The sequence below is a fragment of the Centropristis striata genome, chromosome 15 (genome assembly GCF_030273125.1).
Source record: "Centropristis striata isolate RG_2023a ecotype Rhode Island chromosome 15, C.striata_1.0, whole genome shotgun sequence".
Lineage (NCBI taxonomy): Eukaryota > Metazoa > Chordata > Actinopteri > Perciformes > Serranidae > Centropristis > Centropristis striata.
The window spans coordinates 7,832,903-7,846,261 of NC_081531.1; the positions used below are offsets into that span (position 1 = coordinate 7,832,903).

A 13,359-nucleotide genomic window follows, 5' to 3' on the forward strand; every position below is an offset into this window, starting at 1 on the left:
CTTTTTCTATAAATGAACATAAAATAGCCTTTTTCTGTTATCATGGCCTATCAAGGCTCTCTCAGCCATAAGCTGGAGACAGCCCATTGAGCACTTTGTGTGTATCAACAAGAAAGTGCACACACAGTCAAACAAATGAAGTCCTTTTGCACCTGCCTTTAGGCAAATATTGACACTAGTTGTCCCACAAACGAGCCTCTCTTGCCATTTTTGTTGGAGCTGTTGCTTGTACCCGGGTTTGGTTGCATTAGAGTAATGGTAATCCCCTCCAACAAAAACCCACCCGACTCTTCTAATCTCAACACCACCCTCCATAAAAATACCAGCGGTCCTGGCTCTCCCTGCACCTGGATTCTTTTACTGGCCTTTTGCAATAGTGGCAGGCATTAGCACATGGCAGGAGAGGAGGAGGGGACGGACATGGTGAAAGGGAAGAAAAGAGAGGATATTTAAATGGGAATAGGGGCCAAGAGAGTGGACTATCATGCAGCAGAGAGAAAGCGTATTTTGTGTACTGTTTCCCCAGTCAGGTCCTTTCATAGAGGGGGAGAGAGGGGGGCCCTCTGTTGATTTAGGCTGCACAAAGGGGGCCTTAATCCTTTCAAGGGAACCAAATCAGTCCACAGAGAAGCACGTTCAAAAGGAAACCTCCCTGTCAAGCATGGCCATTGAGCCCCCCCAATGGACGCCACAAATCAAGCCCTGGAGGGAATCAAAGGCCAGAATGTGGGAAATGTGTTTGGAGGTCTGCGTGGCGCAAAGTGCAGGGCAATGAGGAAGAGAGGGGGGGCAGGAGGGGAGGGAGGGCTGTGTGCAAAGACCTATCATCAGCAATCGTCCCTACTCCTGCTAGAGCCCTGAAGGGGTCATAACCCTCGTCTCCTGCCCTGCATGGTAACTCCCCCCCATTACAGAGGAATGTCCATTCACGCGGGGCACCTCCATTATCCCTGAGCCGGAGAAAATGGGGTTGCTTTTAACAGCAAATTAGTGACTTGATAATGAGGTCACATGTGGTGTTGGCACACTGAGGCCATAAACAGATGCCTCTCCTGCCCTTACTTCATTCCCTGCAGCATTAGTACATCCTCCTCCTCTGGCTGCGGATCAAATCCTGCTGCATCTCACCACATTTGCAACAAAGTGTCACAGAAAGCGCACAATGCTTCATGTCACATGCTACATGTATGTTACACCTGCATGATGTTATAAGTTTGCACATTGTAATTATTCTATCTGATGAAATACTGGCAGAGGAAAATATTTTCATCTCATGTCTGGGTGTGGAGAAAGCACAGAGCTATATTTCATACCTGTGCACCTTGGGTAAATTGGATCAGCTTTATGGATGTGATGCAGTATTGCTGTTGCATTATCTTAAATGCACAAATATGACAATCGCCGCACTGGGACAATGCATTCCAATTTCAACATGGTAATCACAGCAGGGAAATGGCAATACACCTGCACCATCATATCGACATATCAGCGCAGAAAAAAGAAAAATGCTTGTACCTTTAACTGCAGCTGTGCTGAAAAATTTCTCTGAGCTGGCATCGGAGACCTGGAAAAGAAGAGACTGGAATTAGAAAAATATTACAGTATCATATAATTTCTCACAGAAATGTCAAAACTCGCAATAACACTGACTGAGAGGATATTATTGGCTTATTGTAAATCATTATTATGCTTAAGTATGCTTAAATGTGTTGTTTTAAACTGTTATTTAAAACAACACATTTAATTCTGGTTTAATATATAAATAAAATCATTTGTACCAGAGCTATGTTCTCAATATAACAATCTTCAGAGACAAATTTAATCCAATTTAAGCCAAGGCATATCCTGTGTCTGCATCTTGTCATGACCAAAATTATGTCCAGAATCATTTGGGAAACCTGAGCATCATGATCAAAACCAAGCCTGGATATGAGACTGAAACAAAACAAGTGGCTCTTCATATTGAAGCCACTTGGTGGCACTGTTGCTCCGTGACACAACTCCATCCCTGCTGCACAGCATCTGTGTTAGAATTAAATGTGCAGTGACGGGATTTAAACCTGAATAATAAAAGGCTTATAGGTGAAAATACTGAGTCACAGATTAATTATATTTCAACCATGGCATCTAAGTGAAAGATTGCTATATTATAAAGTAACTACAGGTTGCAAGGACAGGAAATAAACAGGACAACACCCACTGAGCTGCACATGGGAAGAAGACTTGACAGACAGGTTTCTCTGAATAAAATTAATTTCTCATAACTGGTTTTGTTGAGTTCCTCACTTTCGATTTATTTAATGCAAAATTCTAAACAATTAGATCCAATTTTACACCCTTTATCTTGACAGCAGGGTTGTATTCTCTGGTGATATAATAACCTTAATGAAAGGAATATTAAAAATCCAGTGACAGCCCGGTTGGAGGCTCATGTCTTTTACCCCGACCTGTGTGTTATTAAAGCTGTAGGAGAAGGTTTATAATAACAATATCAAAATGAAAAAAAAGTTGTAATGGACAACTAAATTAATGTTGTCTTATTGTTGGATATAAAAGCGTCATGAATCAGGTATCCATTCACTAATGCAACACTGACGGAATGTAAACAATGAAAGCTGCAGAATAAATGACAGCATAGGAGCTGGCATTAAAATGGTAACCATTATAAAAATTCCACTCGGCCGTTTTGCACACGATCACACACAATGAAATCTAAGATTATAAGCGGCTCAGAGCCAGCGCGCATACCTTTGATGTGGCAAGGTTAGCAAGAAGGCAAATAAGTCAGGATATTACTTTCTCGGTCTGGTAAATATGGCGTCGTTTCACATTCTGCTTTTCAAATAATATAATCCACACAAGAGGCGGCGAAGTCTACTCCGTTTAAATTGAAGACAGCCATGCGGAGAAAGAAGAAGCCTTTCCAAGAAAAAAAAAAATCCAAAGCCGTTCACAAAGCTACTGCGCCTTTTGGACAAAGGGAACCATGTGTCTCGCCGCGGAGAGCTTCTGCAACAGCACTGAGGCGACGAGAGAGAGAGAGAAAAAAATCCCCTTGATCCACCTTTTCTTTCCTTCCTCCAGACACAATGTGATTTTTTTTCACGTATATGCTCCTGTCAGAAATATCCGTGAGAGGTACCCAACAGGATCCGGGAGGGTTTGTGTGTCGGTGCGCAAAGAGGGGCTGCGTCCGACGGAGCGAACCAATCCAACAAAGCGCACGGCCAGTTTCCTCTGTGGAGACAGAGACGAAGCCAAATCACACAAGCTGTGAGACAAAAACTTCACAAGGTGTAAGCCCGCTGTCGCTGTGTCTTCAGCTGCAGAGCCTGTCCGCCGCGCTCTCTCTGACGGATCCCGTTGGTAGGCACACAAGAGCCTCTCCCCATCCGCTACCAAGCACCAGACAAACTCCCATTCATCCAGCGACTGACTACCCGACTGCTGCTGCTGCTGCTGCCTTCACGGTCGGGTCCTCCCACTTCCTGATTTCCAGGCGGACTTGGATTCAACCTCAGTCGTGCTCCTTCAGAAGACAAACATGTTTTTGGCGGCTTCTGGAAAGCTTGGAGCTCGATTGCAGAGGTGCACATCAGTGCTTTTACCTTTTGCGTAAATGGCGCGCAAAAGGAGAGGCAGCGGCGTACCAGAGCTAGATAAGGAGGCAGAGAGAGAGAGAGAGAGAGAGAGAGAGAGAGAGAATGAGACAGAGAGAGAGAGAGAGAGAGAGAGAGAGAGAGAGAGAGAAAGGACAAGAGGGAAGAAGAGAAAGGAAGGAGGGAGGGAGGGGAGAGCGGAGGCAGAAAGATATTCTTTCTTTCACTCTGTACTGAGTGAGATGATGTCAGCCCCTAATGAATTCCCCAGTAGGGTGCTGCTACCGTGAGGGGAAGAAAAACAAAACGCTCCTTTATGAGCAGCATGCACCTCCTCGCAGCCCACAGGCTGGTCTTCCTGTTGGATCAACTCCCACTCCACTGGCCTGAAGGGAGGTCAGCTGCTAATATAAAAAGCACTTTGGGTCATTCAGCCTTCAATTTGAGCTTTGAGCGCTCCATGGCCCACCCTGACGGACCTAAAAGCTAACAAGCTTCCACCACTGACACCGAAGACATAAATCATGAGTACCACGTTTATAATTTGGTGATAACTGAAGGGATTTTTTCTTAGCTTGCCCACCCAGCGGCACAAAAACAGCCCTGCTGGAGCTGGCAGAGCTCAGCCTCTTGCTCCGAGGACCCACCTCCGAGTCGTTTCCCAGTATTGATGCCACAGAGTGTGTTTTTAAAAGGGATCACATAGATTTTAGCAGGACACTATCCTGTTAAGATTCACACTGCAGGCCTGAAAGTAACATTTACCCGAGAAGCGACAGCACTCATCCGTCTTCGCCTCGATCCGACACATTGGAAGAATCCTCATCTAATGCTGGACATTCCTGGAAAAATCCCCTTGATGGTGCAAACCCGAGCATCCTACAGCTTGTCTAATGAGCATTAACCCACTGGCTGGGAGGTCAATAGATGTACAATAGAGTCACATTGCAAAGTCTTTCCCTGCCAGTTGAGCCCAAGCAACCACAGAGCAGAAAACAGACTTAGCTCATAGCTGAGATGCTAATCCGTCCCTCGGTAACAGAGAGGCAGAGGGCCCGTTGGCTGGCTGGGACGGCCTTACAAACATGAAGTCATGGGAAATGAGATATACAGTTGTCTGAGATTCAAAGTGGCAAAAAAAATCCTCACAGATCAACACAACAGCACTGTCCTCACAACTGCAGTCACATTCTTTGTCTGCTCGGGCTGTTCTCATGAACTGTTTGTTTGAAAAGTAATGCACTGTTTCGTAGTTTTCCTTCGAACTTGTGTCCGGTGATGTAGTATAAAAGCCACTACAGGGTGGGCAGTGGAGGGATCAAACAAACAAACCCGCACTGCAAATTATTTGGTTCTTACCAAGATAAAAAAAACTTAGATTTAGAAGTGTTAGATAATTTATCTTTTTTTAAGAGTTAATTTCAACTTTACGCTATAATATTATTTCTAGATTTAACAATTTCAATTCAAGAAATCTTGTCAAGTGATATTATCGTGCTGCATGGACAGATCATTTCACTTCCTTTTTGAGTACCTTTTCCCTCAGATTTAGTGTTGTTATCTTGTTCCCTTTTTTGCAGTGCGTCTTTCAAACAGGAGACCAGCGTTGGTGTCCAGTTGGAAGTTAATTACTGATGTTTTTGATATAACCCTAACCCTGTCCTTTTTTCCTAACCATAAACAAGTAGTTTTGGTGCGTAAAAATAACCAAATGTTGTGTTTTAAAAGCTTGTAGGATATCATGTGAGAAAAGAGTTTAGTGAGACTGAAAAATGTACATTTAGTAGAAAATCCTTTATCCATATCTAGTTCCAACCGGCCTGGCATAGCTGTCCATGGACAAACTGATGACATGCAGAAGAAAAAATGTGAAGTACCATCAGGGGGTGGGAGGGATTGGCCTCAGGTGGCCGGTTAAAGTCCAGCCACTTGGTTCAGTTACAGAGGATAAAGGCTGTTGTCACAAAGGGCCTGGGAGAAGGAGCAGCAGGAGCAGCAGGAGCAGCAGGAGCATGTGTTCACCAAGTTCCTGCTATGCACCCTTGTATGTCCCACAGATGTATGCACTGTGCATTGAACAACTTAAACTAATGAAGTAATTAACCTCTGGCTTACTGTTGCTCACAGGCTGTGGGAAAACATCTTTGATAACCACAGTGACATTATGTAGCTGTACAGTTCCACGGTTCATGCAGCAGGAAACGCAGTAAATCTTGTCTAAAATTAGTTGCAAATGTACCAACTGTGGTTACATGTAATTAGATCACAGGGGCTCTTGCGTTTGAAGCGGTGATTGTGATGAAACATCAAGAGCGTATCGTGGTTTGGCTTCAAAAGCGTGACATGGCTGGCTTCAAGATATGTATTTATACGACTGCCACCGACAGAAAATGGCTACCAGTCGTTTTTTCACAGGGCCTGTGCACCAGCCCGCTATGAACGAGCTGCTGTTCTCCATTTTAAATGGTCATTATCAGATTTGAGAGAACCACAAGTCTGTGATTACAGCCACACTGCCAAACAATCGGCGTCTGGATCTCTCGCTGCACATTATTTTTAATTCAAATAAAACGATGACAGAGACGAACACACATTAAAATGAGAAGCCTGGACAGTTTCACGTGGAAAAACATGGTCTGTGTGAGAGAATGAAGCACTGAGATCAAACACAATGTCTTGATGTATGCTATGTATCTCAGTAATTGCTGTCTGGGCACGTAAGTTCTGTCTATAGACCATCAGCTCTGCACTGACATTTTGTCATCTTTTATTCCTTTTTTTGGACTGTGATTCTTCACTTCAAAGAAACCAGAGGCATGTTTGTCTCTCCCCCCACAACCATGGTTTAATTTTACAGGAACTCTCTCCTAGATTACAATCACAGGGGACCAGCTCGCCTTTATGAGCCTTCCTGCCATTATGCCAAATCTACCCTCGTTTAAAATATTACTGATAAGTGTAACATGAGTGCTGGCAATGTAATATGTTAAAAGCTCTTATTACGTTTGCCTGTTGACTCAGAGCCCTCTCGTTGCTTTACGGGGGCTAAAAAGAGTCTCATGATTCAAACTAGGATTGGTTGCAGAGGCCAGGAAATGGAAAACGAATTTTCATAATGACTCCGAACAGAGCCGTCATGAGTGTTGAACATTCGTCATTTCAGATGGGGTGAGTGTTTCAGTATTACAGTTTCACCTCACAGTAACATCTTTGTGAGAATAAAATAATCTAACTCCTGGGCTAGACAAAGGGAGAGACGGTAGAATGTGTGTACCAAATATCATGGCAATTCATCCAATAATTGTTGTGACATTTCCCTCAAAACCACAAACATGAACCTCATGATGGTAGGACAGGAAACATCAGGGGATCATCAAAGTCATAAGGACACATCATCTCATGAAAATGTGCCAATCCACAGAGTAAATGGAGACGTAATTCACAGTGGATATGAAAACTATTTTGCCTGCTGGTGGCGCTAGATGAAAAGTCAGGGGAATGAAAATCCCGTTGGTTAATCCCCTGAGGAACACAAATGCATGTACCAAGTCCAACGGCAATCTAAATAGTTGGTGAGACATCTCGCACTGTCTGTGTAGGAAGGAAGGACAGGATGGATGGATGTGTGGATGGGTCAGATAAACATGACTTTCACCCAGGAGATTTGGCAAGTTAGGGGGAAAAACGGCTTCAAGTGTCAGGATTACCAAAGTTATTAGGATTCATCTTCTGGGGATCATGAATGTCAAACAAAGCAACAACAATTTTCATCAATCAAGTCATTGTTGAGGCATTCAGTTGGATATTGGGGTGGTGGATGGGTTGAACAAGCTGTGTGAACACAGAAATAAAACATTTTTTAACTTCAGTTACGTTGTTTTTTTACGGAAGGTACGTGAATAATTTTTTTAATATAACTTACGTTTTTTACGAAACTTGCGGTAGTCACGTGACCCTTGTTACTACTTCACTTCCGGCCTTTAAGTACATTTATTTACTGTTTAAACTGTATTTTATAATGCCTTACTGGAATGTTTTTGCCCTAAACCTAAGGTCAGTGGTTTTACAACATAAATCAACAGAAACTGCAGTCTTTTTTACAATTGTGGACCGTACGTGTGTGTTATTTTTAAAAATGCGCCGCTGCAACGCGAGCCCTGGCGAGCCGCGTTACCTTAATATGTGTCTATGTGCCGTAATTTGTGGTACTGACACCAGACCTCTTCTACTGTTTATGTTGGAGAACTTGTTGTTCAACCATACCATCTTAATAAAAGGTAAAAAGCCCCATAATCTAAAAAAAAGAAATGCTACATATGCACTATATTTCCACACAGTATTAATCCTGAGAATACAATTTTATGTCCTTTAAACAAAGAATAAAACAGGTGAACTAAAAGAAAAACACCACGTGGCAATTCATATTTTATCAATATCAAGTTTCATGTGGAGATTTGAACACATGGAAGATCATGTTTCAGTGGATATTCACACACAATAATTTGACTGTTGGAATGAACAAAATAATGCCTGTTATAAAAGCATGTACTGCACACAGTTCAAAGTAAATAAAACCTGTTTTACATGGTTTTAAAACGATACAAATCCCAGTCTTGTCAGAGGAGGGGGTGGGATTAGATCACACCCTGCTTGTTGCTGAAGATCTGAAATGTCCAAATGTTGCAGTGCAATCTAAGAACTGTGAAATTCTTCTAATTGCACACACGTAAACCCACACACTTGGAAATGCCAACATCTCCTCTTCTCGCAGGCTTTTGAGGGCGGCGTGAGGATGTTTTTTTAAATTAATTTTATTTATTTATTTATTTTTTTACAGTCATTACATCCGACCTTATCTCTCAGAGCCTGCACTGGGTTGTCAATGACAACTGGCTCTAATCTCTACCCCCTCCCGACAAGCAGCACTGACAGGCCCTTTCTTCCCAATTCCTCAGACACGTAGCCAGACATAAATTAATCTGTCACTCATTGCTAGCATTAATGTGGGGATGACACACGGCTGTGCATGCAAACACACACACATAGAGACAAAGACAAATGAACCCAGCATTAAAATCCGTTATACAAACTGGGACACCATAGCATGCCAAAAGTGGAAAAAGCCTTTGGAAAAGCTGACAGTCTTTTCTCTTAAACTGCATCAATCAAATACCCTGACAGAGAATGAGAGATTTAAGGACTTGTGAATTTCCATTAGCCTTGCCACAGACATGCTTTTCAATAATAAGCCCATAAATAACAATGCCAAAAATGCATCTCCACTTTTCATATCTGTGCCCACTTATTCTAACCAGTGTGTAGCACGCAGGAAGTGATTGGCATTCTGGGAACATTTCAGAAGATTGACGGACACAGGGATGAAATCGTCTATCTGATCCAATGACGATACGCCTAAAAGCAGATTCTTTTTGTTATAATAAAGCTTCCTGAGCCGAGAGATATGAAACTCACATCATACGTCAGCCGAGGAAGCAGTGGAAAAGTATTTCTTCCGGTTGTTAAAAGCCTGTAGAGACTGTGTTATCTGCTTATCTGTATCTGCTTATCTCCCGTGGTCTGTGAAAGCAGGCCGGGGCCATAGGAGTTCAAGATAAATGGCCTGATCAATGGCAGACATTATCTGGATCTGGTAGGCAATAATCAGATCCAGTTGACATTGCGGGCGCAGAAAGAACTAGCCTGTCAGCGGGAACAAACCCACTTCACTGGCCATCAGTCTCATGTCGCTGCCGTGGGACTTACTGTGGAAAACAATGCAGACACGAAAATTGGTTTAACCTTCCCTGCCTCAAATGCTTTAGTTACATCCCTAATGCAACCCCCCTCCAACACACATACACATACACACACCCTCAGCACTAGTCTGTCCACTCACAAGAGAAATGGGAGACCCTTTTTCCTAAATTACAGACATTGCCGTGGAATGTGGGCTGTGGGCTGCGATGCCGTGGATAATTTCAGACCAGTCAATCACTCCCTCCCCTTCTAACAGAAAGGAGCATATGTGCTACACGCCTCAAAACACACATGCACACCAAAACACACACACACACACACACACACACACACACACACACACGCACGCACACCAGCATGCATATTAGGCACGATTTACCTTTAACATTTTCATTTAATGTCATTTTAATTACTTATTCCCAAAACCAAAGCCAAATTATTTTAAAGGCCAAATCCGTGTCTTTATTTATAGCGCTGTCACTCAATGTTTACACAGAGATTAAATGGACTGAGGAAATGAATTGTCTCCAGGCTCGTGACAGGGAAATCTGAATTTCAATGTGCTGTATTTTAAGAGATTTGTTTGCGATGTTGACTTTCATCTCTACATCACGTCGATGTCCGTGTAAACAAGATCCTGTGCCGCTTGTCATACAAATTCATTGATAAGATTATTCAGTGTAACCTCATCAAGCTAGTGTCATTTGATCTCAATGACAAAAAAAGCAGGATTATAAGCCTCTTTAAATTTGACCCCAATTTTCTCTCTGAAGCTTTACAGTGGAGCCATATCCCAGACAGACAAAACATTCCGAACAGATAACCCGCTGCATGACGAACCCCCAGCTTTAATTTTTTCTCCCTAATCTGCATGTCTTTATATTTGTGGAGACCCAGCAGACATCTACAACCAAAGAACCGTGGCGCTGGAACCCCCCGCGAGGCCTCGACTTAATACTAAGCAAGAGCAACTGCGCTGGCAGGGATAATATTTTCCCTTTTTGTTTCTTTCTTCTCAGTGGCGCGATGGGAGCGAGGAGACAAGGGGAGGCAGGGAGATAAAGGAGGAGGAACTGGAGAGGAAGAGAGCGGGAGAAGAAAACAAAACAGGAGGAGACGGCGAGAGACAGACAAGACGGAGAGGGGGAAGGAGCCAAACAGGGAGGTAGCGGGGAAGAAAAGGAGGGGAGAGAAACAGCCTGCTGTGTTATTTAAAAAGGAATGACTACAGGAAAGCACTGAGGAAATCACCACTAAGGCGTTGTATTAAAACCTGTCTGACCCTCTGCAGACCCCCCGAGCGATTCGCCCGGCTGGAGGAGTATGGTCGGAGGGATTAGGCCTCTGAAACGCTCCGTCAAGACCATTCTGTCAGGCACCAAAGGAGACAGCCCCAGTCATCCACCCACACCCCCCTCACTCCACTCAAACAAGCCTCTCCAAGGCTCTCTCTGTGCTCAACAGCTCCAGAGTGGGGGCCTGATGATAGGCTCTCTAGGGGGACACAAGATGGGCCACGGACATCAAAAGCCAGCAGGGTGACAGACAGCAGGGAGGTCTCTCCCCGCCCTCCCCCAGCCTTCCCTTTTTTCCCTTTCTGTCGCTGTCCTTCTCTCTCCCTCCATCTCATCCCAGGCCCCGCTGGCCATTGAGGGGTTTCTAATTGCATTTCGCAGGGTCTGAGCTAAATAAGGTCGTTGTTCTGTCTGCAGCAGTCCCCCTGCTGTGGGGCTGAATGATGGAAGGGAGAGAAATGGGCAGTTTAGGCCCATTTGAGAAGAAAAAAAAGGACACGAGATGCTCGGCGTGTCACAAGAGAGGGAGATGATCTGCGACCCATCGCGGTGAAAATGGAATGCCGATTGTGTGTTGGTTGACAGGTGATCCGTGCCGTGTCGCCTCAAGAGTTCCTCGGAATAGGATCATTCTCAGCAGAAACATGAATGCCAGGGGCCTTCTATAGTTTGTGTGATAGGAGGGACATGAGATCAGGCGGTGCTGCGATTCGCTGCAGGTTTGTGCGGCAGAGGGAGTGTCACTCACATGGCCCCTTTGTGTGACGTCATGCGGTTTACTATAGCTGCCCAGTGTAATACAGGAGACTTTATATTTTCAGTTATTGTTTTCTGTCAGAGCACTTTTATGATTCCGACATCTCCAACCGCACTTGAAGGAACCGTCACAGCAGCAAGACAGAAAATGACACGGCTGCTGTGTGCTGGAGCTTGTTGTACCAAACACGCTAAGTGCTTGTGTTTTATTTTTCATCTTTATCGTTTTTTAAACTTTCTTTTACCAAAGTTGTTCCTCCTCCCCTTCTCATGGCAGTCATACTGGCAGGGACGTTGCTGGCCACTGCAGAGTGATGGTCAGACTGCATTTCTACCAAAATTTAGTCAGTTTTAGCTTTTTTCGTTGCAGGTTGCCTTGTTATATTTCAGCAGCTCCTGCAGCCCAAACACACTACACCCCCCTCATATGAAGGGGGTTTCGTGCGTTTTGATGCACCGCCAAATCTGGTCTGGAGAAGTTAGGGTGTGTGAACATGTGTCTTGCAGGGAGCATCTATCATGAGCCGCCCCTCTGCTGCTCACCCCCCTCTGTGAAACACTAGAACATGGGAGAATGCTAGAACAAGAGGAAGACTGAGTGTGTGTGTGGAAGTGAGTGTGTGGAAACAGGGGCAATTTCTCTGTGAATCCCCCCCCGCTTTCCCCTGGCGGAGCCCATACAACGGAAAAGTGAGCTGGTGGTTTGTGACCTACATGTGGAGCTGGTTGAGGGCCAGAGACTGGGGCCACGACTGGACTGCAGGGGGCCTGTCTGTTGACAAGAACGGGAGGCCTTTTCTGCTTTGAAGCCCTGTATATTTAAATATTTCATGACCCCCTCATCTCAAGCCCCTTTTATCAGATTTGCACTCTGGCTCGTGGCTGCCTTTCATTAATAGCTCAGCGAGAGGAGTTAGTGTCGATCTAATGCCCCCATCAGCGAGGCAGATCTGAGGGAGCCTCTTCCGTACCCGGGCCCTTTTGGCACTCCGCATATCTGGAAGACGATCTCGTTAAACGCTAGTAACAATTACACCAATTACAGATAAGCCTAAGTGTGTCAAAGCCACAACATGATGTTTACAATGATTAGCATGCGGCGTTATCAGCGGGGATGGCAATCAACGATAGTGCCGAGTGCTTCACAAGATCACAGGGCTCTTTATCTGTCACTATCGATAACAGGCCACCGGCTGAAGACAGACCTGAGCGGAGCTGTCATGTTTGGCACCAGCTCTCGCTGCTGGTACCCAGCGCCAGTTAAAGTAAAGCAGGTTTGACGGAAGACTTTACAAGATGTCATGGGAGCAGAACAATGATATCACATGAAAGAACATCACAGCTTGCCACACCCTTATTCCTGTTCATTATCGTCAAACGCATCAGAAAGAAACACATTAGGATGTCAGTGAAGCACTCATGACTCTACTCTTGCGGTAAACAATCCTGCTTATCAGATCGGCACATGTGGACGATGTGTTATGTGTTTCCAGCATTGAAGTGGTGCACGGCGTGGGCCAGTAGATTTCCACGCGGGCGCGTGCTGGCATGGTGCGGGGCACCAGTCTGGAAATGTGTCTCTGTGGCTGGTGACCGTGACATAAGGCCCCGCTTGTCTGCTTGTAATAGAGATGCCTTTGAGAGCGGCCTGCATCTGCCCGCGGGACACATTCCACGCTTTCCTCCACAAACTCTGCGCCGCCGCCGGGCTCTGGGTCCTAAATGTGCACATTGTGCGGCTGCCCCGCTGGCCGCCTGACAGCAGCACATTCACCATGGGGTTATTTGAGTGGACCCAGGCTCCCAGGGTGCAGATAGAGCGTGTTCTCTCTCTGCAAGTGTGTGATTCATGAACGGGTGTTTTGTTTGTGTTTATATAATTGTGGTAAACGATCCACCTTAAGAGTTTGTTTTTGCTATTAAAGCAATACCAGGAGAGGCATAAAGTGGTG

At 44.8% G+C, this 13,359-nt stretch overlaps 1 protein-coding gene across 1 annotated transcript in view; it reads right to left on the reverse strand.

The window, feature by feature from the left end:
* The window catches only part of auts2a (activator of transcription and developmental regulator AUTS2 a), a 402,217-nt gene that overhangs the window by 41,660 nt on the left and 347,198 nt on the right, over positions 1–13,359 (reverse strand). The window contains 1 exon segment of the mRNA XM_059351017.1: positions 1,516–1,564. Coding sequence (XP_059207000.1) covers positions 1,516–1,564 — 49 coding nt within the window.